At 41.1% G+C, this 23,277-nt stretch overlaps 1 protein-coding gene across 2 annotated transcripts; it reads left to right on the plus strand.

Annotated features, from left to right (window-relative positions):
• The first annotated feature begins 1,758 nt into the window (after positions 1-1,758).
• On the plus strand, positions 1,759-17,536 carry PABPC1 (poly(A) binding protein cytoplasmic 1). 2 transcript variants are annotated; one of them, XM_086695734.1, is made up of 16 exons: positions 1,759-2,127; positions 2,241-2,469; positions 5,522-5,715; positions 5,916-6,031; positions 8,145-8,284; positions 9,844-9,938; positions 10,257-10,394; positions 10,594-10,689; positions 12,859-13,131; positions 13,344-13,434; positions 14,055-14,165; positions 14,248-14,402; positions 14,938-15,022; positions 15,475-15,605; positions 16,153-16,246; positions 17,083-17,536. In XM_086695734.1, exons 2-15 carry the CDS (start codon positions 2,277-2,279, stop codon positions 16,243-16,245), a joined length of 1,911 nt encoding a protein of 636 aa, XP_086551860.1. In that variant the 5' UTR covers positions 1,759-2,127; positions 2,241-2,276; the 3' UTR covers position 16,246; positions 17,083-17,536. The 2 variants fall into 2 exon arrangements, with proteins under 2 accessions (XP_086551860.1, XP_025778520.1); XM_025922735.2 differs by having other exon boundaries at positions 1,759-2,469.
• Positions 17,537-23,277: the final 5,741 nt, after the last annotated feature.

The following is a 23,277-nucleotide window of genomic DNA, read 5'->3' on the forward strand; positions in this document are numbered from 1 at the left end:
TACAGTACTCTCCACTCAGTAGGCGTTCAATAAATATATTGATGGATTGATTTAACCAGAGTTCTAATAGATTGAATGGTAATAGATGTGTCTCCCTAACGCACAATCCAGAGTTTTGCTCTTTTGCCTAATAAGGCACATGAGGCAGCGTGTTTTTCAAAAATATTATCTTCCTACCAAGATAGGGGCAAAATACCACTCATGTGGGATTCTGCTGGTTTAAATTTTAATTGAATGAAAATAAAGCACCCAGTCCACACCTGGCAATGTATCTGGCATGCATTAGAGTTTATTGAATTAAAGAATAAATTGGGCAATCATTTAACTTGAGATTGTTCCCTTAACAGTAAAATAAAATTATTACTACGTGTTCCACCACCCACACAAGATTGCTGTAGGGAACAAATGATAGGATGTTTATGCAAGTGCTTTAAAAACTGTAAAGTACGTTACTACTTTAAAGTGGGAATTTGAATGTTGACCTAATGTCATTCCTATAAACTGGTATTTTTTTTTTTGGCCATCAATTTATTAAATTCGGCATTTCTATTAAAGTCCAAAACTATTGTATAAAATTGTTTTAAACATTTGCAATACTGCGTTGAAACTATTCCTAATGTTGCCTGCTTGAGGGTCTGTGCTATGTACGAATGTGAGACTCCTACTTTACGGAAAAACATTAATTTTTCTTGAGTCCTGTATTCTACCCCAAAGAAATTTCAACTAGAAATAGCACGAATCAATGACTCCAACCCAGCAACTCAAGTTAATAGTGATCACAATTCTTTAAAAAGGGAAGCGGACAAAGACACCGAAACAGTTTTCCCAGATTAAAGCCACTTTGACTAACGGCAGCGTCCGGTGGAGACCGAGGTGAGTCCAGGACTCGGAAACCAGGGGACGAGAAGCCCAAAGACCCCTCCCCTCCCTCCCCCCCCCCCCCCCCCCCCCGCCTCTACTGGAAGCACCGCGGGGCGGCGACCGGGATCCAGCGCCAGGACGGTTGGGGGTCCCCGAGCGGGCGGCCAGGACCCGCGGCCAGTTGGAGTCAGCGAGCGCCTCGGCCGTTGGGGACTCCAGCTCCCAGCAGGCACCGCTTCCGCGGCCGACGCGCGTGGCGGCGCTGCCCGCTGGGACTCGTAGTGCGGTCCGGGTAGGAGAAAGGGGACCCAGCCCCGGCTCCTTTCACGCACGTTTCAGAAACTGGGTCTGGAAGGGACCACGCCGGCCCACCTGCGCCCGGCGTCCCTCCGCGGCAGGGGCGAGCGGAACAGGGCGGGCCACGGCGGGAAAGGCCCTGACGGCCGTGCACGTGGGGGGTGGTTAGCGCCTAGGAACCCGGAAGCCCCGCGCACCGCCCACCGCCGCAGTGACGGGTTAACGCTTCTCCGGGGTGGAGGTGGGGGCGGGGTGTGTGGAAAGAGAGGCCGTCCCAACCCGACTCCTCTGAGAGCCGCTCGCGAGCCAGCCCTCCCCTCCCCGGCGAACCCTACGCAGCACAGGCCCCGCCCCTCGGCCGCGGCGCGTGCGCAGAAGCCCCGCCCCTCCGCCCCAGCCCCACCCCCACACCCGCAGCAGCCGCCGCCGCCACCTCTCCCTTCCTCTCTGCTCTTTCCTCCTCCTGTTTTCTTTTCCCTCCTCCCCCTCGCCTCCTTTTCTCCTCCTCCTCCGGCGCTGACGCTCGCGTAGGGCCCTGGCGTCAGACGCGCGGGGGCGGGGCGAGTGCGGCGGGGGGTATAAGTAGAGGGTGCAGGAGGCGGTGCTTCCCCTTCTCCCCGGCGGTTAGTGCTGAGAGTGCGGAGTGTGTGCTCCGGGCTCGGAACACACATTTATTATTAAAAAAACCCAAAAAAAATCTAAAAAAATCTTTTAAAAAACCCAAAAAAAATTAACAAAAAATCCGCGTCTCCCCCGCCGGAGACTTTTATTTTTTTTTCTTCCTCTTTTATAAAATAACCCGGTGAAGCAGCCGAGACCGACCCGCCCGCCCGCCCGCGGCCCCGCAGCAGCTCCAAGAAGGAACCAAGAGACCGAGGCCTTCCCGCTGCCTGGACCCGACACCGCCACCCTCGCTCCTCAGCCAGCAGCCAGCAGCCAGCGGCAGCCGATCGACCCCGTTCTGCGGCCGTTGAGTAGTTTTCGATTCCGGTTGATTTTTGTCCCTCTGCGCTTGCCCCCGCTCCCCTCCCCCCGGCTCCGGCCCCCGGCCCCAGCACTCGCTCTCCTCCTCTCACGGAAAGGTCGCGGCCTGTGGCCCTGCGGGCAGCCGTGCCGAGATGAACCCCAGCGCCCCCAGCTACCCCATGGCCTCGCTCTACGTGGGGGACCTACACCCCGACGTGACCGAGGCGATGCTCTACGAGAAGTTCAGCCCGGCCGGGCCCATCCTCTCCATCCGGGTCTGCAGGGACATGATCACCCGCCGCTCCTTGGGCTACGCGTATGTGAACTTCCAGCAGCCGGCGGACGGTGAGAGCCGGGCCCGGCGGGCGGGCGGGCGGCCATGAGGCGCAGGCGGCGGCGGGCTGGCTAGGCCGACGGGCCCGGGGGAGGGGGGCGGGAGGGCATGTCAGCCCCCCACGGCCGGCGGGGAGACGCTCGGGCGCCGGGACCCCCGCTCCCGGTGCCCGCGGGGACCCGCGCTGCCGGCAGCCGCACGCCTGGCCACTTCCTCCTTTGCGACCATTTTCTCGGCCTCAGCCGCTCTCAAACTTTAGGGTGATGACGCGCCGGGAGGTTGGGTGAGATTGGGTTCTTCCACCGCGCTCCCGCCAGTAGCTGCGGGATTCTGGGGCGTCGGGAGTCGAGTCCCCTTCTCCGGTAATAGGTGAAGGCGCTCCCACCACCCGGGCTCTTGCCGGCGCCCCAGGACCCGCAGGAAGTGCGATTCGGTGCTCGAAAAATACCACGTGTTGAACCCTGTAACCTCACAGGCCCGAGGCCTGTTTCTGCTACTGGCCCAATCGCCTGGGGGAGCCACAGGGCCTTAGAATAAAGTTAATTTGGTGATGTGGTGGTCCTTGGGTTTCTGAATCCGTTCTTAATCACTTGTCAGTGACCGGTGGCTCTAGAGATGTAAATTACCAGATGAGACACGCGTTTGGGGGTTTCCCCGAGTTCAAGCATTTCTCACTCTAATACGAACAGCAGAATGGTAGAAGCAGAGGTTGCGGAGTATGGCCCTTTTGAAATCAACTGTTTGCTCAAGCAGTGTGGGTCATTTTGAATGTTTTATCCAAATTAGTTTCATAATACTGGTAATTTGTTCAGAATGTTTTTTTCTTCCTGTGCTTTTGAGAGGTTTTCCTTAAAACGTATTCACCAATTTTGGCTGTGAACTGTTTACTTACAAGTGTAATGTGGACTGGACCATTATACTTAGTAGCATTCAGGTAGTAAAGGTTTGTTTTTTAAAGTGGTCCAGAATATCCGTACATTATGGGAAATTGCACAAAATAACAGATGAGAATAAGATTGAAATTCATGGAGAGAAATGTGGCTAACCTTGTATTTTTATTTTGAAGTTAAACCATTCACAAAAACATTTTGGCAAACCGATAAGATAATGTGGCGTGGTGATGAGTTACCAGGATTTTCTTTCATATCTGGATGTATGACTTCTAAAAGTTGACTTCTAAAAGTCAGGTTCAGTTGACTTTATGGCCCAATTTGTTTTTTTTTCCCCAAGCTGCTTGGATACATGTTAAGTAATACAAATTACAAGGAGTTGGCTTTTAAATTTTTATTTTATTCACTCAGAACTGAAGTTACTTAATGATCAGCTGTTTACCAAGTGAAGGTAATAGCGAGATTTGAGGTAGGCATATTATGGAGTGACCCAGAGCCAGAAGTTGTAAAACTGCACTGTAGCTTTCCTGCCCTTTGGCTCTGTAAGCAGGAGCTCCAAATACCCCTCCATAACAATTCTTCCCGACCCTGGACAAGGTTTGCCACTGAATGAAAGATAAAAATTAGGGGAAATAACTTTGGGGCAGGTAATCACAATTTAGAGTCCATAGAGAAAACTTGAACAAACCCTAAAGACCATAAAATGTAAGTTTTGGAAATGGCTGTTACTTGGTCTCAGTTTAACAATTTTAAAACAAAAAAACCCACTTTTTAGAATTTCTTGTGATTTGAAAAGTTGAACTTCAGGTTACCATGGTTACAGTACACTGCCTGTATTCTCAGTCTATTCCATAGACCAGTACCGTAACTGCTCAAATGAAAATAGCATTTTTTCATCTTCCATTTATTTGGTTTCAGTACAAATTACCATCTTTCCAGTTATTCCAGTGGTTTTCTCTTTCTTTTCCTATTTACTGCAACACTGATGAACTTGTAGAATAGCTTCCAAAAGTGACCAGTTTCCAATTTAACAGGAAGAGGTGACTCATTCGAAAGACGCTCAAGCAAAGTCAGCTAAAAAACTAGGGGAGCTGAGTAGGTGTGGTCAATTGATAATGAGCTGACAGCTGATTGTCACTATCTTCTAGAAACTGGAGCTTTCATTTATAAAAAGAAGTGGCCGGAAAATTTGTCCTCTCAATAATTTTACAGTTACATTGGCATGGAATTTGTAGAAACTGGTGTTTCAGGACTTCAGATGGACTATGTTTTTTCTTTTAGGATTAATTTTTTTTTTTACTTAGAATACATTTTTCCGTGGAAAGTCTCGATAAATGCTTCATGGTAGAGGTGGACATAATTCAGTCCTTCAAAGACCCTGAGATCATAGGGTAGATTTTGAAATATTCTAGCACTATCTAGGAATAATGGATTAAATGATTAATAAATCGGTGACTAAAGAAAGAATTGGTTTTATGTGTCAAAGTGTTAGTGAATTGTGAATATTGTAGACCTGGTATTCCAAAAATTCTGTATTCAGTATAGAGCTAAGTATGCCCAACATCGGATTAGTTTTTGAAAGATGGATTCAAATCTGGATCTGAATGGATGTAGCTTTTTTTTTTTTTTAATATGCCAATAGGAGGTTGGGCCATGATTTCCTGAAATCACACCTACCCCCCATCCAGGAATTTTTTTTTTTTTTGATGGACTAATTTTTATATAATATTGGCTGTGGTAAGCAACGAAAAGATTGATTTTGACAATAAGGGAAGGCATTGAAATGTTTGAAAATCTAAAAACTGTTGAGTCTGGATAATTTATAATTGCCTAATATCTTTTATATTGCTTATTAAGTAGATTGTATGCGGAGGTATCGTGGTTTTATATTGAGTAGGAACAAAAAGGTGATTTTAAATTATGGCAGTTAAAAATTGTTTCAGAAATACCTTATTAGTGATAGGTCATCTAGTAACATGGGAGATGGGAAATTTCTGATAATTCTTTTTTTTGCCTTATACAATTTAAATCTAGACCAGTGTGAGGTAAGGTCCAGCCATCTTGAAGTTTAAAGAAGTAGAGGCACTGCCCCCCCCCACAATGATTTATATAATTTTTAGTAGCCTGAAAATGTTTCGAAGTAATATTCACTCTGAACATGTCTTTCCTGCAGCGGAGCGTGCTTTGGACACCATGAATTTTGATGTTATAAAGGGCAAGCCAGTACGCATCATGTGGTCTCAGCGTGATCCATCACTTCGCAAAAGTGGAGTGGGCAACATATTCATTAAAAATTTGGACAAATCCATTGATAATAAAGCACTGTATGATACATTTTCTGCTTTTGGTAACATCCTTTCATGTAAGGTAAGCCAAACTGACAGGTAAACATTTACAGTGTTTTAGCTTCTCGTAGTTTATTCCTTAAAATTGCAACCATACTACATAGGTAGCTTTATTTCCCAAATAACCCGGGCTAGGAGGCTGACAAGTTCTCTCTGAACACTGGGGGAAAAAATGCTAAATCAATAGCAAGTAATGAAAAATTGGTATCCGTTTTTCCCTAGGTGGTTTGTGATGAAAATGGTTCCAAAGGTTATGGATTTGTACATTTTGAGACACAGGAAGCAGCTGAAAGAGCTATTGAAAAAATGAATGGGATGCTTCTAAATGATCGCAAAGTGTAAGTATAAATAGTTAATCATATTTCAAATCTGTTTTTAATAGTTCAGTTCATCTTACAAGTTAGTATGTTTGTGTTCTTAAAGAGCTAGAGCTGGAGTGAAAGTTAATAAACCACATCTTGGTAGGTTTTGTAATTCTCTTTTCTGATTTGTTGTAACATACAAATAACGGTGAATTAATGTGATTGGTCAGCATTCAAGCCAAAAAGAAAATGAAGATAGGTATACTGAGATAAGAAACTTTTTCAGAATAAGTGCATAGTGAAAAAACTAGGAATCCAAACAGAAAATCATAATTCCTGAGGTGATCATTGACCCATTTTACATTTGAGGAAACTGAGGCTGAAATAATTTGCCTGTGTTAACCTGCTGGTTTGACAGATGAGCTGGGATACAAACCCAGTGGTCTAAATTCAGAGCTTAAGTTGGCTCTTTACTTGGCCTTACTACTACAATTTATTGATGAAGTTTAAAGGTTTGGGTTTTGGGGGGCTTTTTGGTTTGTTTTTTTTAACCTTGTGACCCCCCCCACCCATCTAAAGTGGAATTAAACCAGAAATCTTCATAACTAATCATTCCTGAAAATAAACTTGTTTTTAAAAGTTGCTAACTTTTTATACAATGGCACTGATAAAACCTCTGAGACTATTTTTGCTGCAGGTTAAAATTGCAGATTTTGTGAGCCCAAAGAAATTACATCTTAAATTTTTTATCTTCAACGCCAGTCGATTTTGTTTAATTATCCAGGCAAATTCAACTGTAAGGCCATACTGTAAATGATCTGAGTTCACATTGCTGTGTAAACTGCAGTGATAGCATGCATATTGGGTCTGGTTGTTCTTAGAACACCTTAAACTGCATCACTCTTAAAATGTGGTCACCTCGTCAAGTGGTATGGTCAGTCTGTACATGAAGGGATCATGCACGTGATGCACATGGTGTTACCTATTTGAATTTTGTGTCCCTGCATGATTAAGGAAAGACTTTGTAAGGTGTAAAGAACCCGTATAAGTCTAAGAAACCAGCAGTTGCTCGATATGAACAATTTACAAAGGCTAACTCTTAGAAGTAGTGCATCATTATTTATTTTTGAAGTAGAACATCTTTAAATGAGAGAAATATTTAGCATCATTAGTATTGGAAGATAAAAATCTTACAGTTTGTCCACATGCTTGGGGGGGGTGGGAAGAAGAATGTCCAGCATCGGTGGGGGTCTAGATTCAATAATTTATTGCTCTTTTGAGTGTGAAGTAATCCTTTTGGAAAACCGTTTGTGTATGTAAACTTAAGGTCACTTATAGGCTTTTTGAACTACTGCAATTGCTGCAAATCTATCCTAAGAAATAACAGTGAGGCTCATTAAGTTCCAGCATTGTTTACAAAAGCAGAAAGTTGTGATGTCCTCAGTGGAGTATTATGCTCCTGTTGGGAGTGTTTGTAAAACTGATAGCAAGGAGAAGCACTGCCGAATGAGTGGGGTGGGGAAGGTTAAGGAACAAAGTCACAGGTATGTCCATTAAAACAAAAGGACTTAGGGACTAAGTCATGATTTGGGTGGTATTAATGGGAGATGGCTTTTTACTTCGGTGTCTATTACAATATTCTTTAAGGACATGCCCTACTTTTAGGGAAAACTAAAATTTTAAAACATTCAGTCGATAATGCTGCAAAGAAAATTTGCAAAGGTGTTAGGTGTTAAGAGTACAAAATTCAGAAGTATAAATTTTCCATTTTAGGAGATTACAAAAAATGCGCAGGAGCCACTTGGAAATAGCATTGACGAAAGGTTTTAGGTCTTTTCCTTGGTGTGGTGCATGTGTTACCCCCCACTCCTTTATATTGCTAGGCATGATCTCTTTAACCCTGGGTTAGCTAGAAGGAAGGGAGAGGAGTGTGTATGAAGAAAAATGCTTCTTTTTTTATTGTAGTTAAGAGGTTTGTTCTTTTATGCTTCCATTTTTTTTTCACTTAAGGCACTTCTTGTTTTATCGTGTGCTCTTTATTAGAGATTCTGAAATTATCAGTAACAATTACAAAATCAACCATCAGGCTTAATTAATCTGAACTTAATAAAATAGAACCTAATTTTATAGTCCTTACATATTTTATTAGATTTGTTGGACGATTTAAGTCTCGTAAAGAACGAGAAGCAGAACTCGGAGCTAGGGCAAAAGAGTTCACCAATGTTTACATCAAGAATTTTGGAGAAGATATGGATGATGAGCGCCTTAAGGATCTCTTTGGCAAGTTTGGTAATGTGTCTGAATTAAATTTTTACACTCAAAGTTCTGAGTAATTGCTCAACATTAGTTTTGGCTAATACTTTATACTAAAGTAAATGAAATGAAACTTAATATGGTACTTAAAAATAACTGTCATTATGTGGATCAAACTACTGATAGTCCATTATACTACAAGGTAGTATATATAAATAAAGGTTAATAGTGTTGTTATTAGCACAGTAAGGTGTGACTGCATAATTGGAACAGAGTTTAAAAGGTTATGCTACAGTAAGAAGTTGTGCTGGATTTATGCACGTACAGATCCCATCTCATCAGAGGCATGCACACGACACAGCCAACTTAGGTCAGAATGCAGTCCTTAGTTAGGGGACAGGAAAGCTGGCCAGCTTTAGGGTATTTGGCCAGTCTTAAAAGCCTCGTGTTTGAGCAATTTGAAACCATGACATTCAAAGACAAAGCCAGAGATCCTGATTTTCCCGTGATATCTCCTTGGGATGGCCTTCTGAATCCATGGGATCTTAAACTATTTGTTCCTTGCATTTCAAAATTAACTTCATTAAATTTTAAGTCAGCGAAGTGTAACCAGCCTCACTTTAGATAGTTGTGTGACTGATCAGAGGATGGACTTTAAATTGAATGCTTTTGCAGGTGATTTGCTTTTCCTTATCATTTGTTGAACTTATTAAATAGGTGGCTTTTTTTTTTTGAGCACCTCAAATGATACAGAATTAGGAAATGTAATTTTTTATTGCCGATCTAGCATACCACATTGAACCCACTGCTCCTTTGAGCAAAAAACTTGTCCTTTTGCACAAAGGTAAATTGTGTCTTGCATCTTTAAATTCTCTTTAGTGAATGGTTTTGTATGTTTCATCTGTCTTTTTTAATTAGAAGCTGTTTCTTAAGTTGGATATTATTAACCAGTTATGCCAAATTAATGTGAGGTGACCACCAATACGTAAATTTGTCAAATAATTTTCTTGGCTATTTCTCAAAGCAGAGATTGGAAGTACAGCATTAGGACCAGAGGTACCTTAAAGGAAACAATCTACCTGTGCCCGTAGCTGTTCCATATTCTCTGTAATCAGATGTGATTTTAAACCTTTTTTTGGCCCCATCTCCCAGGCTGAGATAACACCCACCTCAGTTAAGTGTCTTTCACTTGGGCGGACGGGGGCCATGTGTCATCAAAAATGTGCCACCTTCTCCCAAGTGATTTCTGTCTTTCCAAAGGTTCCTGTATTCCCTCCACTCCCAGTTGAAAGTCAAGTGGGCCAAGGGTTGAGAAAAACCAGTTGTTGGCTTAAAAAAAAAAAAAAGCAAATCTGTTTTGAACAAAATAAAATCTCTCTCATTTACAATTGCCTAAAACATAACCTCCTTAAATGGAAGGAGGAATGAGTGTTTCAGGGACTAGAGTACTTAGCTTCTTAGTACAAATAAAAGGTCTTTGAAGAGACTTTTTTTTTTTTAATTTTTATTTTTTTCATGGCTTTGTTTTTGTGTGTTGAAATTTGAAATGTATAAATGTGTGAAATACCTTTGAATCATCTAAAAACTTTTTTTAGGACCTGCCTTAAGTGTGAAAGTAATGACTGATGAAAGTGGAAAATCCAAAGGTTTTGGATTTGTAAGCTTCGAAAGGCATGAAGATGCACAGAAAGTAAGACTCAAATATACTAACTAAAGACAGTGTGGGTTTCCCGTATTTTGTAGTAAGAAGGGAGATGACACGTTTCCTTGCTCTGCTGCTGAAATTTACATGCGTTCTGGTGGCTATTTTACATGTATTGTTTTCAGTTACTTGTATTTGATTAGTTTTGAGGGTATAAATTGGGAACTGATATTTCCCCAAACAAAACTTAGTTTTTGTGACAGATCCATCCACCTTTAGCTTTCATAACCTGACATTTTCCGTATTGTTAAACAACTTCTTTCTCCGTCGCAAGTTAGTAATTAAAGTTTTTGTGATTTCTGTAAGGCTGTGGATGAGATGAACGGGAAGGAGCTCAATGGAAAACAAATTTACGTTGGTCGAGCTCAGAAAAAAGTGGAACGGCAGACGGAACTTAAGCGCAAATTTGAACAGATGAAGCAAGATAGGATCACCAGATACCAGGTTCATTTTTAATTGACAAGCAAAATAAGACAGGGATGAGCAAACCTAGTTTACGTTCATGTCAGTTACTGCCAGGTAACTGGAGGGTTTGAGAGGGGGGAAGGGAGAAGAAACGTGGGATAAAATAGTAGGAAGTGTGCTTCAGTACCACTGTGGTTTTCTTTTTTCTTTTCCTTCAGTTCTCTTTTCTTTTTTTTAGGGTGTTAACCTTTATGTGAAAAATCTTGATGATGGTATTGATGATGAACGTCTCCGGAAAGAGTTTTCTCCTTTTGGTACAATCACTAGTGCAAAGGTAAAGCATAGGGATACTTTTTTACCATTTAGGGAAAATCCATGCATGTGGATATGTATGTATAAATTTCACATTAATACACCTACTGGAATTTTTATCTTACTTTGTAAATGAATAGTCAAATAGGGGGTTTTTTTCTTCCAAAAAAAAACAGGCTTTCATTTTTCTGGAAATCAGGTTTCTGTCTCATTGCTTCAAAAATATATTCAAATTTGAAGTAGATGTAGCCTTGATGGTTTATTTTTTGCAGGTGGTGAGTTCTGAATGCTTCCTGGGGAAGGCTACATTTGTTGACCATAGTTCATGATTGATCCTCACATAATTAATGCATGTAGTTTATATACTCTGTTCAACTCGTTATTTTCCTGGTTAAAGAAGGCAGTTTAGGGGCACCGGGACCTTTGTGGCTCAGTCGGTTAAGCGCCTGACTCTTGATTTCTGCTCAGGTTGTGATTTCATGGTTCACGGGGTTGAGCCCCCTCACCACGCTCCACACTGACAGCACGGAGCCTGCCTAGGACTCTCTCTCCCTTCCTCTGCACACATGCCTTCTCAGTCTCTAAATATCTTTTTAAAAGCAATTTATCAGGAAACTATAATTGTTACAGGGGAAATATGTATTCATTAACACTTCATTCTGGGGAGTCCAGTTTCAAGCCCCCAAGCAGTAAAGATTGATGTACTTGAACTCAGAAATTAAGAATTACAGCAATATGTAATATGTGGTTTTAATCTAAATTCCGGGATTTTAAGAACCTCTGCTCCAGGTGTTTTTTTTCTGATGTCCAGTGATCCAAGAATTCCTCCGTGTGTAAAGTTCTGTGCATCTGTATTTTGGGATATAGGAGGAGTGTCAAAAACTTAGATTGGTTGTCTTTTGATTTAGAGAGAATTTTATGTCAGTTTTGGTTTATAGTGCAAATATTCTCTCCAGTCTTTCACTTAGGACTTTGGGTTTTTTGTCATCTTGTTTTCCCTATAGTTTACATTTTATGTTCAGAATCTGGCAATTTGATTTTTCAGTGTGACATGAATTAAGAGTTGTGACTTAACTCTTCTCATTTCTCTCAATGTACCACGTATTGAATAACGCAAGGTCCATTTTTTCATTATTTTAAAATGTTAATCTTAACACACTAAATTCCCATAATTGCATGGATAGGTTTCAGGATCTTGTTTTAGGTAGAATTGACATATATTAAGTATACAACATAATGACGATGTTTGTGTATGTTGTGAAACGGTCATAATAAATCTAGTTAATATTTGTCACTATACATAATTCTTTTTCCTCTCATGATGAGAACTTTTGAGATCTACTCTCAGGAACTTTCAAATGTGTAACATAGAACTATTGACTATAGTCCCCCATGCTGTACATTAATTGCATCCCCTGGACTTATTTTATAGCTGGGAATTTATACTTTTTAAAACCTCTTCGTTTCATTTCCTCTACCCCCACCTCTCTGCTTCCAGCAGCCATGAGCTCAGTTTTTTTGTTTGTTTCTTGGTGTTTTGCTTTTTATTCCCCTTACGTGTGAGATCCTTGGACTGTGTTCCTACGCTACCCCATACTGCTCAATGTAGTTGTAGAACGTGTTTATTGCTGGGCTAAGGAGGAGTTCTTTGCGTCTCCTCGTTGCTCCTTTAAATGATCTTTGCAGTGTTTGGAAGCTTTCTTCTAGCCAATATTTATGGCCCTTTTGGTCTTGAATGTGAAATTTTTATTTGAAATTGTGAATTGTGGCTATTTCTAAGATTCAGCTGCTTCTCCACCCCACCCAAAGAATAGTAAAGCATGTTGTCCCTTGAATTGCTGAGTCAAATGTTAATGATGCTAGAGTTAAATTTAGCAGGCCCTGAATGTATTACTCAGATATTTAAACCTTAATATTTAAGGTCTAATACTTAATTGACTATCTAAAATCCTACCGCATTTGCTGTCCTACCTCCACCTCTTTATTTCCTGTTTTGTTTGGCTGAGGTGTGCCACGCGTGTAGCTTGCCCTGAATATTTAGGTATTAAGGAAACATTGTAGAAAACAAAGCATTAACAGTGTTTACTTGAGTCAGTAGCTGTAATTGACAAGTTAGTAATAATGCTTTTTTCTTAGCGTCCTGTTCTATCCTTGAATTAACTTTTTCTTAAATCTTTTTGTCTTCTAATAGGTCATGATGGAGGGTGGTCGCAGCAAAGGGTTTGGTTTTGTATGTTTCTCCTCCCCAGAAGAAGCCACAAAAGCAGTTACAGAAATGAATGGTAGAATTGTGGCCACCAAGCCATTGTATGTAGCTTTAGCTCAGCGCAAAGAAGAGCGCCAGGCTCACCTCACTAACCAGTATATGCAGAGAATGGCAAGTGTCCGAGCTGTGCCCAATCCTGTAATCAACCCCTACCAGCCAGCACCTCCTTCAGGTTACTTCATGGCAGCTATCCCACAGGTAAGTTTCAGAAGAGAACAAAAACCTAATGCAGGTTTTCATATTTGGTCACGTTTAGTGTCTTTGCCCTAAATAAAGGCATGTGAATTACGATTACGTTTGAAAAAAAATGCTTAGAGCGTAAGGACTTGCTGACTGTTTATTATAGAGTGTCGAGCTCGCTGCGTCACTTGCTCGCTTCTTTACCGGACGCGTGTGTTTGCTTTCTGCAGACTCAGAACCGTGCTGCGTACTACCCTCCTAGCCAGATTGCTCAACTCAGACCAAGTCCTCGCTGGACTGCTCAGGGTGCCAGACCTCATCGTAAGCCTTTTGTTTTTAAGTATGGTGGTGAATTGTTTGGACTAAAAATGTGAGACAAATAAGCTGTTCTGTTTCAATGGTATATTGACTTTTTTTATAATTTAGGGTTATGGGTGTTCATTTTGGGGATCCTAGCGTTTTTTGTTTCTTGTTTTTTTAAGCAAAATCCTAAAATGCCTCCCCCTTCCTGTCTTACGGAGGCAGTAAATTCTGTGCTGATTTGATTTTCCTTTATGACAAGTTTGGGAATGGATCCAACTCTTAATTTCACATTTGGTTAGGCAGTAATTTTAAAAGACCTTGTTCCAATGTGCGAGGATCAGCGTCCTGGCATTTTGAGCCTTGCCCTGTGGACCAGGGCTGCATCGCAGGAGCACTTGGAACCAGGTTTGTGTATCGTGTTCAGGTAGTAATAAGTACTTATTCTTACACGAATGAATTTTTTTATGGACTCATTCTCCGGGCAAGTGGCAGGTGAGAGACTAAGTTTTAAAACATGGTAGCTCTGTTTAGTCATTTTTATCCTTTTGTTCAAACCTCAACTCTAAAAAAGTGTGAGTTTTTTAATGTTTTCGGTGAGTTTTTTCCCAGTTAACGTGTGTCTGTATCTTCAAATGCAGCATTCCAAAATATGCCCGGTGCTATCCGCCCAGCCGCTCCTAGACCACCATTTAGTACTATGAGACCAGCTTCTTCACAGGTTCCACGAGTCATGTCCACACAGCGTGTTGGTAAGTCGGAACACTTCCTGTAAAAATGGATTTCTGCTTTGAAAGCACGGTCAAAGTGCAGACCCGCATGTTCATTTTTTAGCTAACACGTCAACACAGACGATGGGTCCACGTCCTGCAGCTGCTGCCGCTGCAGCCACTCCTGCGGTCCGCACCGTTCCACAGTATAAGTACGCCGCCGGGGTCCGCAATCCGCAGCAGCATCTGAATGCACAGCCGCAAGTTACCATGCAGCAGGTGGGTCTTCGAGTTCTTCCCGAGAGGACGGGCCTTGGTTGCAGTTAAAGAAATATGACAGCTGGATCATGAGAGCTTGAGGTGTCCAGAATGTCTTGTTAATTGGTGTCCCGTTAATTGGCCGTGTGAAAAAACGCCTTATTTGCCCTATACTGTGGGAGTTAGACAAGCATTCAGCATCCCTTATCCTGACCCGCTTGTGTGGTTTGAGAGCTTTGTTAGGCATAGTCCTAAGGGAGAAAAGGCGAAATAAAGATTGGTCTGTGAGATTTGGCTCACCCCCTTTTTTCGACCCTGAGACAAAAATTGTCAACTGTCATTGAGTGTAACAGAAACAGAGCTCAAAAGAATATTCCAGGTAGAGAAGGAAGTATCCTGTGTGGTTATAATACTTGGGCTGTATTGCTGATTCACTCAGCCTCTCCTATTCATGTTTAGAATGCAGTCTTCATCATCTTGGGAGTTTCTGGTGATCAGTGTTTTTATGTGCCATCACTTCTGTACTTTAAAGTTCGGAATTTTCCTGTTTTTCTAGCCTGCTGTCCATGTACAAGGTCAGGAGCCTTTGACTGCTTCCATGTTGGCATCTGCCCCTCCTCAAGAGCAAAAGCAAATGTTGGGTAAGTGCCTTTGTCCCACTTAGTCAGTGACAGAAAGACTGGCCAGAAAAGAGGAGGGAGATACTCAGAGCCCTGCTTTGCACCTAAAAATGGCAGTGAAGGTGGTGGGATTGGTTTGACTTGGTGTGTCTACCAAACTTCTTGATAGCTTTCCAGGCTTTTAATTAAGTATTTTGCTTTTGATGAATAGGATAATAGGGTGCTACTTGCCATGGATCCCATGACATTTTGGGAACAGGGAATTTGAACTATATGGAAAAAAAACTGAGCACACATTTAACAACTTAATTGCCTTGGGGTAGAGCTTGATCTGTTTGATAACAGTATCAAAATGGTGGATTTGGGGTTAGCATTTATTTGCTGTATCCAAAAGTAAGGTTCTTCAACCCAGTTTTAATATTGGCAGATGGCTTTATTCTTCTGATGAAAGGAATTTATGTTTTTGTTCCTAGGTGAGCGGCTCTTTCCTCTAATTCAAGCCATGCACCCTACTCTTGCTGGTAAAATCACTGGCATGTTGTTGGAGATTGATAATTCAGAACTTCTTCATATGCTTGAGTCTCCAGAGTCTCTCCGTTCTAAAGTAATTTAAATTCATCATTTATCTAGCAGCTTCTTATACAGTGTATTCTAGGGCTTTTTATAGAAACTTGAACATTAATAATAAGTGCTTTATACAAGCCACGCATAGTTCTAAGTTTTATTACAAATGTAAATCCTGATAACCACCCGTGGTTCCGTCATCCCCATTTTTACTGTACATGGGGAAACAGTTTGGAAACTCTGCCCTTTGTTCACACAGCTAGTCCATGGCAGAGCTTGGTTTCACATCCAGCATCCATGCTCTCTTGGCTGTGCTGTTTTCTTAGTGAAGAAAGACATGTTTGCCAATGTTTCTCAACTTTGGGGGAGTTTTGGTGAGGAGAGCGTGAGAAGCGCAAGAGGGTTCATGATTCCAGGACGGTGGTGGATTGTAACCCCACAGGATACGGATACAGTTGAAATGTGTTCTGGAAAGCAGTTCCTTCCACTTTCCTCTGAGGAAGAGTTTGGTTTGCCTTTGGACATTTACATGTTGTGAATTGGAACTTCTTCCAGTGACTCCTTCACAGAGCCAATTTGTTCTTTAGGTTGATGAAGCTGTAGCCGTACTACAAGCCCACCAAGCGAAAGAGGCTGCCCAGAAAGCAGTTAACAGTGCCACTGGTGTTCCAACTGTTTAAAGTGAGCATTACTCCCTGGGGAGTTTCATACTGATTTCCTTATCTCTTACCAGTTTGAGTAGGTTTTGAAAAGTCGCAAAAATTTGTTTTTACCAGTATTCCAAACCTATTGCTGACTTTTTAAAGAGAAGTAGAAATAGAAACTAAAGGAGATTTTAGTTTACTTGTTAGCCTGGTATTGACTTGAATTTTTTCAAACACTCTCAGACATTGTGTATTTGAATTACTGATTGAATGGGCTGGGCTTTCTGTGTACTTCCTCGCAGAGGACTTTTCATAGCTTACATCTTTTCTTGAGTTGCAGCAAGGACAGTTGCCCCCGGCCTCTACTAGTGCCCTTCTTTACTTTAAGAAACAGGGTGATGTAGCTGTGTAGCCCAGACCGGAGATTGACAGGACGTTTTCCTGTAAAGGACCAGAAAGGAAGGAAATATTTTAGGCCTTGTGGGCCGTGTTGTCTGTTGCAGTTACTCTGTTACAGTGTTAATGTGAAAGAGCTCCTAGACCTGATGTAAACAGATAGTTGCAGCTGTGTTCCAATAAGACTTTACAGAAACAGGCTGCACACTGAAGTTGGCCATGGGCTTTCAATTTGCTGTTGACAGGTACCAGTATTGGTTATCTTCTTTTGTTGCTGGTATTTGCCATTCGCATGCTGTGTACTTGAAATTTGCACAGCGCTACATTTGGTACATTTGCATACTGGAATATAATCGCAATAACTAGCAGCTATTATCACTTTATAAGGATTGTTTACTTTTATTTTAGCAACTGGAATCATTAAATACTAGCTTGGCAAGTCTGATGATCATAATTTTTTTTTCCCTGCATTCACAGATTGATCAGGGACCACGAAAAGAAACTCGTGCTTCACCGAAGAAAAATATCTAAACATCGAAAAACTTAAACATTATGGAAAAAAAACATTGCAAAATAGAAAATAAATAAAAAAAGGAAAGGAAACTTTGAACCTTATGTACCGAGCAAATGCCAGGTCTAGCAAACATAATGCTAGTCCTAGATTACTTATTGATTTAAAAACAACAACAAAAAAAAAAACACAAAAAAATAGTAAAATATAAAAACAAATTAATGTTTTATAGACCCTGGGAAAAAGAATTTTCAGCAAAGTACAAAAATTTAAAGCATTCCTTTCTTTAATTTTGTAATTCTTTACTGTGGAATAGCTCAGAATGTCACTTCTGTTTTAAATAACAGAATTGATAACTGAGCAAGGAAACGTAATTTGGATTATAAAATTCTTGCTTTAATAAAAATTCCTTAAACAGTGCACAGTGGTGTTATGCTATTTTATTTCTTTGTAATTGGCTTGCGCAAATAGGTGATAAGCTGGGATTGACAGAAGAACCTCTTCCGTGAACCTCTTAACCCATGCTGTTAAGTTCAAGGGTATCCTAGTTTTACGAGAAAGAGCCAGAAGAATATCCCTAATGTGTTTTTACGTTTCCATGTGAATTCTTGAGCCAACGTATGTCTGTCATTAAATGAACATTTTTTGAGATGATGCCAGTTTATGACTAGTAAGGTGTCTAAGCTGGAAAGATAATTAGCTTAAACCCTCATTTATATGGTGTAAAACAGCAACAGCAGTGACAAAGTGAGGGTAACTTTGTTAAGTTGCTGATGGTGACTTCATGCCTTAGACTCTTGTCACCTAAAGTACTTGTGGAAAATCAGTATTTGGGGGTTCTACCTCTGGGGGATGGGTTTAGAAGATGGGGGCCAGGACCCCGGGTCAACCTGCATAAAAAAAAGACCCTGGCAGTTTAAATACACTTTTGAGAATGGTATAGTTTTAATCTCTGTTCCATTCTCTACACATACTTCTGCCAAAGTTCGCTTTCTAAGTTGCACATCTGACGATCTGAATCTCAACACCAGCTCTTTAGGAGCAAATAAATGAATCCAAATAAAAACCATGGTTACGACAGTGTCTTTTGCATGATGAAGCTTTGAAGGCTTTTCACCTCAGCTGCTTTTGAAACTCGATACACACATTAACCCCTGCCTACTCCCATGGCTTAAATACACCCAGTAGGCATTCTCCTTATTCTATTTTGCCTGACCATACACTTACCTCTAAGAGGCTGGATAGTTCATTTAGATTCCGAGTTGCCACGAAAGCTGTTCTCAAAGCTTTAGGAAGAGAGAAATACATACCTTTGTTAAATTTGAATACAGAATGGTCAAGTTTTGAGATTTAAAAGAGCAGACTTTAGAGACACCTTAGAAGTTGTATCTATAAAAATCTCACACTTCCCATTCCAAAATCTAAAGTAGCAGATATTTGCATAGACCGTAGCTTGCTTTCTATATTGCGTAGTTGGAATTTCTTGTGTGATAAGATATCCCCGTCTGTTTTTGAAAGGTCTCAGATGTCCTGACTGGAGACAGAAACCAACAAAAGTGTAGACATTTTTGATCTGCTTGTAGGAATTAGGAAAAAATAATAGTTGATTATTCTGTTAGGTATTTATTTGCAAATATGTACTAACGGTTACTTGTAGCCCAAAAAATCAACTCCTGTGCTTTCAGTCATTTGCCGACATGGCCATGAAAATTCTTTGAGTTATCTGAAACATATTCCCAGCTGAGGTTGAGTAAGCCTTCTAACTTTTTATCAACTTTCATACCATAGACAGGTCTGCTTTTTGAGGTCTATTTAGTGCCCGGTTACTGACACTTCTGTGCTCATTGGTGATTTTGCTATTTAAATGGCCCCTAAGCATAGTGGTGAGGTGCTGTCTGGTGTCCTTAAGTACAGGAAGGTAGGTAAGCTCTATGAGTTACAGAGCCATTCGCTGTGAGTTCAAGGTTAACTATATAGTGAATGAAGTGTCTTAAAGCAGGAACACATAACAAGGATCTATTGATTGTTGAAAATGCGGCCGGCTTACAGGTGCCTATCTCCCCTAGGAGCACTGATTCAGTATTTGCTAATACACTGTTAGTGACACTTTATAGAACCTCCTAACTGCCACAATTAACGAAGGTTAGTTGCATCTGACAAAGGTATAGCTTATAATTGACAATAGTCTATTTTAAAGGACCTACTTTCATGTAGGATTTGAAGTGAAGCAGAAGAAGATGGCTGACTGCTGTATGGCTTTCTAAGACGTGTGGCTGCTGCTTTGGAAATTTTAAGACCAATTGATACGTGACATTTTTCTGTGGATACTTCGATGTACAATTTAGGCTTCTTTGAAAACTTTTTAGCCTGCAATCCTTTCCTTTTCTCCATCTCCCCATGAATTATATGTTTATGATCTAGAATGAGGTAACGAATTGTATGCTAAGACTTGCATGGGTAAATAAGCTAGAGTGATGGATCTTGTTTTTACAGTTCATCATCTGTGATTGTAACTCCTTCCTTCCCACCAAACTGATGGAGCCCAAGGGAGTGACGTGGAGACTACTTTGAAATTTTCTTAGTCTTTTGATATAAAACCATGGTCCCAGATTATTTGTTTGCTGTGAGCCAATGACTTTGAAGAAGACCTGGTTACTTGGGTTTAATGAGTACATTCTCCCTATTGAACAGTTCTTGTCCAACGAGGTGAATCAGAAGTTTGGTTCAAGTTGAAGCAAAACGGGTGGAGCTAGATTAATACCCTGGCCAGTACAATCAAGCCAGAATAGTCGCGGGCCCACTGCTGTTCTAGGAGACCAAAGGGTCACGAGGACATCCTGGAGTTTCTTGTTCAGGATAGCCACACCTTTGGACAATGCCAAAGCCATACCGAATTTCTCTTTTCCTAGCCTTCATACAGACTCTTCTGTAAATATAACCTATCTTCAGTTAGACAATCTAATTGGTTAGATTTAAGGGTTCTTAGTTACCATTTTGATAAATTTCCGATGTCGCTGAGTCTTTACATCCGCCTAGTTGCAAGTGTTAAGTATATACATGGCAGAAATAGAGTAGCCCAATTTCACATTTTAGGTGTTAGCTTTTTATCCATCACAATCATGGCAAATTTGTGGGGTGGGGAGATTGTCTTATCCACAAAGGTAGAAAAACACAATTAACTTTGTTACGGGCATTATTCCCAGAAAACTTGAAACAACATGGTATATTTATTAGCCTAAACTAACATTCTTTCTAGAGACAAAAAGGTCTTTGCATTAGAAAGCCAGATTTTGTATTTTGGGGGACAATCCCACAAATTACGTAATGACTGTTGATAGGTATATATGAGCAGATGGGTTTATGGTTGATAATGGGTTGTTTTTTTTTTTTCGGTGTACCCCCCCCACCAAGTAAAAAGTAATTGGATAAGTATAGAATATAGAATGAGTTGAAGATAAATTGTATGCTAAAACACATGTCCTTTCAATTTTTAAACTTGAGAGTCATATTTTTTAGAATTAAAGTTGGTGACTTATTTACATTACCAACCGTGTTGCCCTGATAATTCGGTGATGCCATAATTATGCTTGACAATGAAAATGGTGAACTAATACTGAGGAATGGCATTCATGCACTAAGAGGTATAGTAGTGTGATTCTTAAAGGCAGGGGCATGAGAAATCAGAGAATCTTTTTTTTTTTTTTTAACAATGAAAGATGCCTGCCTTTGAATCAGTAATTATAACTGCTAATATTGAACATGTACAGCGTGTTTATCAAGTGAATTCTTTACGCGCACTATCGATTCTTATAACCACCCTGTGGGATTGGTTCAGTAATATGTTCCCATCTTACAGTAGAGGAAACTGAAGCTTCAACAAGTTTAATGACTTGCCCAGAAGTACATAGTAAGTGGTGGTGAAGCTGGAATTTGAATCCAGACCCACAGGCTCTACATAGTTCATGCTGCCTATAAACTACAAAAAAAGTGAAGTTCCAAAAAATCAGGTACTTGGGGTTACTACCTTCAGCCTAGGGGGTGAGAGGTGGGATGACACAGGTCTATCAAAGCACATGCTAAGAAGCCAAAGCATAGAAACTGCTTTTCTCTTACCATTTTAGGGCAGAAAAAAAAAACCCAAAAAAGCAAAACTAAGGAAAGAGTCATTATTTAGAAGAAAAAGGTCTTTAAAACAAGGCTGAGCTTAAAATTCTAAATCAGAATATTTTCCTTCTGAGCATCTTGAACTGCCTGGGAATATCAAACATTCCCTTTAGCAACCCTGTGATCGTTTTTCTGAGCTTGTTCATGTGTCCATTCTAGGTTCTCTTGGAATTGGTAAATGGATTTAATCAAAACCTTTTAATTATCATGAGTTTTTATAAAACGTGTGAAATTAACCTTCTGACTCCTGTATTGCATTTCTGTGCCAATTAGGAAGGTATCAACATTTTCTCAACAGTTACTAAGAAATGCATTTGATATAATGCCAAGTGCTGCTGCTAAAGAAGAAATTTCCAGCAAATTAGGTATGTTTTAAGTAACACATACCGCTAGTAAGTGGCAAAGCCAAATCTCGAACTCTAGGAGCTGAGTCTGTGCAATTAGCTTTTACTTTAATTTGGCTTTTATTTCTCTTGCTAATCCTATATCCGGAAAAAGTTCAACACATAGGAATTCTGTGTATTTTCCTTATCAATATATTAATAGATAATAACTTTTTAAAGACAGAATTTTTTTCCTCTTGTCATTTAAACTTAGCTTTTGTCTGGTCTCAGGGGTGAGCAAAGTGACATCAGAATCATGGCAATGTTAAGTCATTACTCTTTTCTCTCCCCTTTTAGGACAACTAGACATCCATAACTTAGCAAAAGTGTCTCCGCAGGTTTCCTTAAGGGACACGCAAGCCCACCTGTGCACCCAAAAATAAACAGGTCCTTAGTAAGGGCTACAGATGCAAGTGATTTGGTGAACCTCCTCCATCTTCCACGATGAGGCATAAAAAGCCTGGAGAATGCAAAACTGAGCAGATCCCAACTGACCCAACTCCTGGGAAGTCCAGTCTGCCGGAGGGGAAATGTCAGCATGCCACCTGAACCTGAACGGGACAAAGTTTGGATACAGAGAAGAGGGAGGAACTCACCAGGGCAGCCCCCGCCTCCACGGGGTGACACCGCAAGGGGCTGGGCTTTCAGCAACCTCTGCGGCAGAGGAGATGGAAAGTCAAAGTGGTGAGTGAATGCCTGGCTACCTCCGTTGTGCGAGAAAACCCAGTTTCTCTCCCAGCGGCACCCAGATTTCTGAGGAAGGACTTCCACAACTTGGGTGGGTGGCTGGGAGGAAGCGAAAAGGGAAGGAGGCAGATAAGAATATCAAAGGGCATTAACATTATCTGGTGTTTTGTCAGGACTTCGGCAGGAAGTCTGCCCACCGACCTCTGGGAATACCCTGCTCCCGGGTCCTCCTCCACCCGGCGTGGGCACCTTCAGTGCCCCAAGTACCAAACCCATACCTCCTCCAACTTTGCTGCCGGCTCCTTGTGTGCACTTTCAAGTGCATCCCAAGAGCCAGCTCCAGTGAACACAGAGGGTGCCCGGATAATAGGCCAAGCTCAGAGGGCGAGGGAAAAACCACAAACGTGAGCTAACAGAACCACAATCTGGAAGATGAAAGAAAGGTTGCTAATAGCCAGCCTGTTGAAACGTAAGAACCGAAGAGGAGATGATACTCTAGTTAAGAAAGCACTTGCTACTTCAAATGCGAAAGCAGAAATGCATACCTACAAATTCCATCGAGGGAATATGGTAGCCCAAAAAGAATTCTCCATCAGCTGAATGAATGCCAAGGCACAGAATAGTATGATCTAACTGATAAAGAATTCACGATAGCTTTTATGAGGAAATCAACAAGCTCCAAAAAAAAAAAAACTCAGACAATTCAATGAACTCAGGAATAAAATTAACGAACAGGAGTTCTTTTCCAAAGAGATTAAAATTTTAAGAACACTACATTCTAGAGCTAAAGAATTCAATGTGTGAATGGAAGAACGTACTGGTCAGCATCAGTAACAAGGCAGACCAGATGGAAAAGAGAATAAGTGACTTGAACGGGAGTATGGAAATAATTCAAGAGGAGAGCTAGGATCTAAAAGGAATGAAGAA

This window comes from Puma concolor, chromosome F2 (assembly GCF_028749965.1).
Source record: "Puma concolor isolate L17-30 chromosome F2, mPumCon1.1.hap2, whole genome shotgun sequence".
Lineage (NCBI taxonomy): Eukaryota > Metazoa > Chordata > Mammalia > Carnivora > Felidae > Puma > Puma concolor.

Bases quoted from the DNA above. Each gene is read 5' to 3' on its own strand.
- PABPC1 (XM_025922735.2), top strand. From the start codon at position 2,277: ATGAACCCCAGCGCCCCCAGCTACCCCATGGCCTCGCTCTACGTGGGG. The intron at 5,716-5,915 runs GTAAGCCAAACT...GTTTTTCCCTAG, and splicing joins GTAACATCCTTTCATGTAAG to GTGGTTTGTGATGAAAATGG. The intron at 13,132-13,343 runs GTAAGTTTCAGA...TGCTTTCTGCAG, and splicing joins TCATGGCAGCTATCCCACAG to ACTCAGAACCGTGCTGCGTA.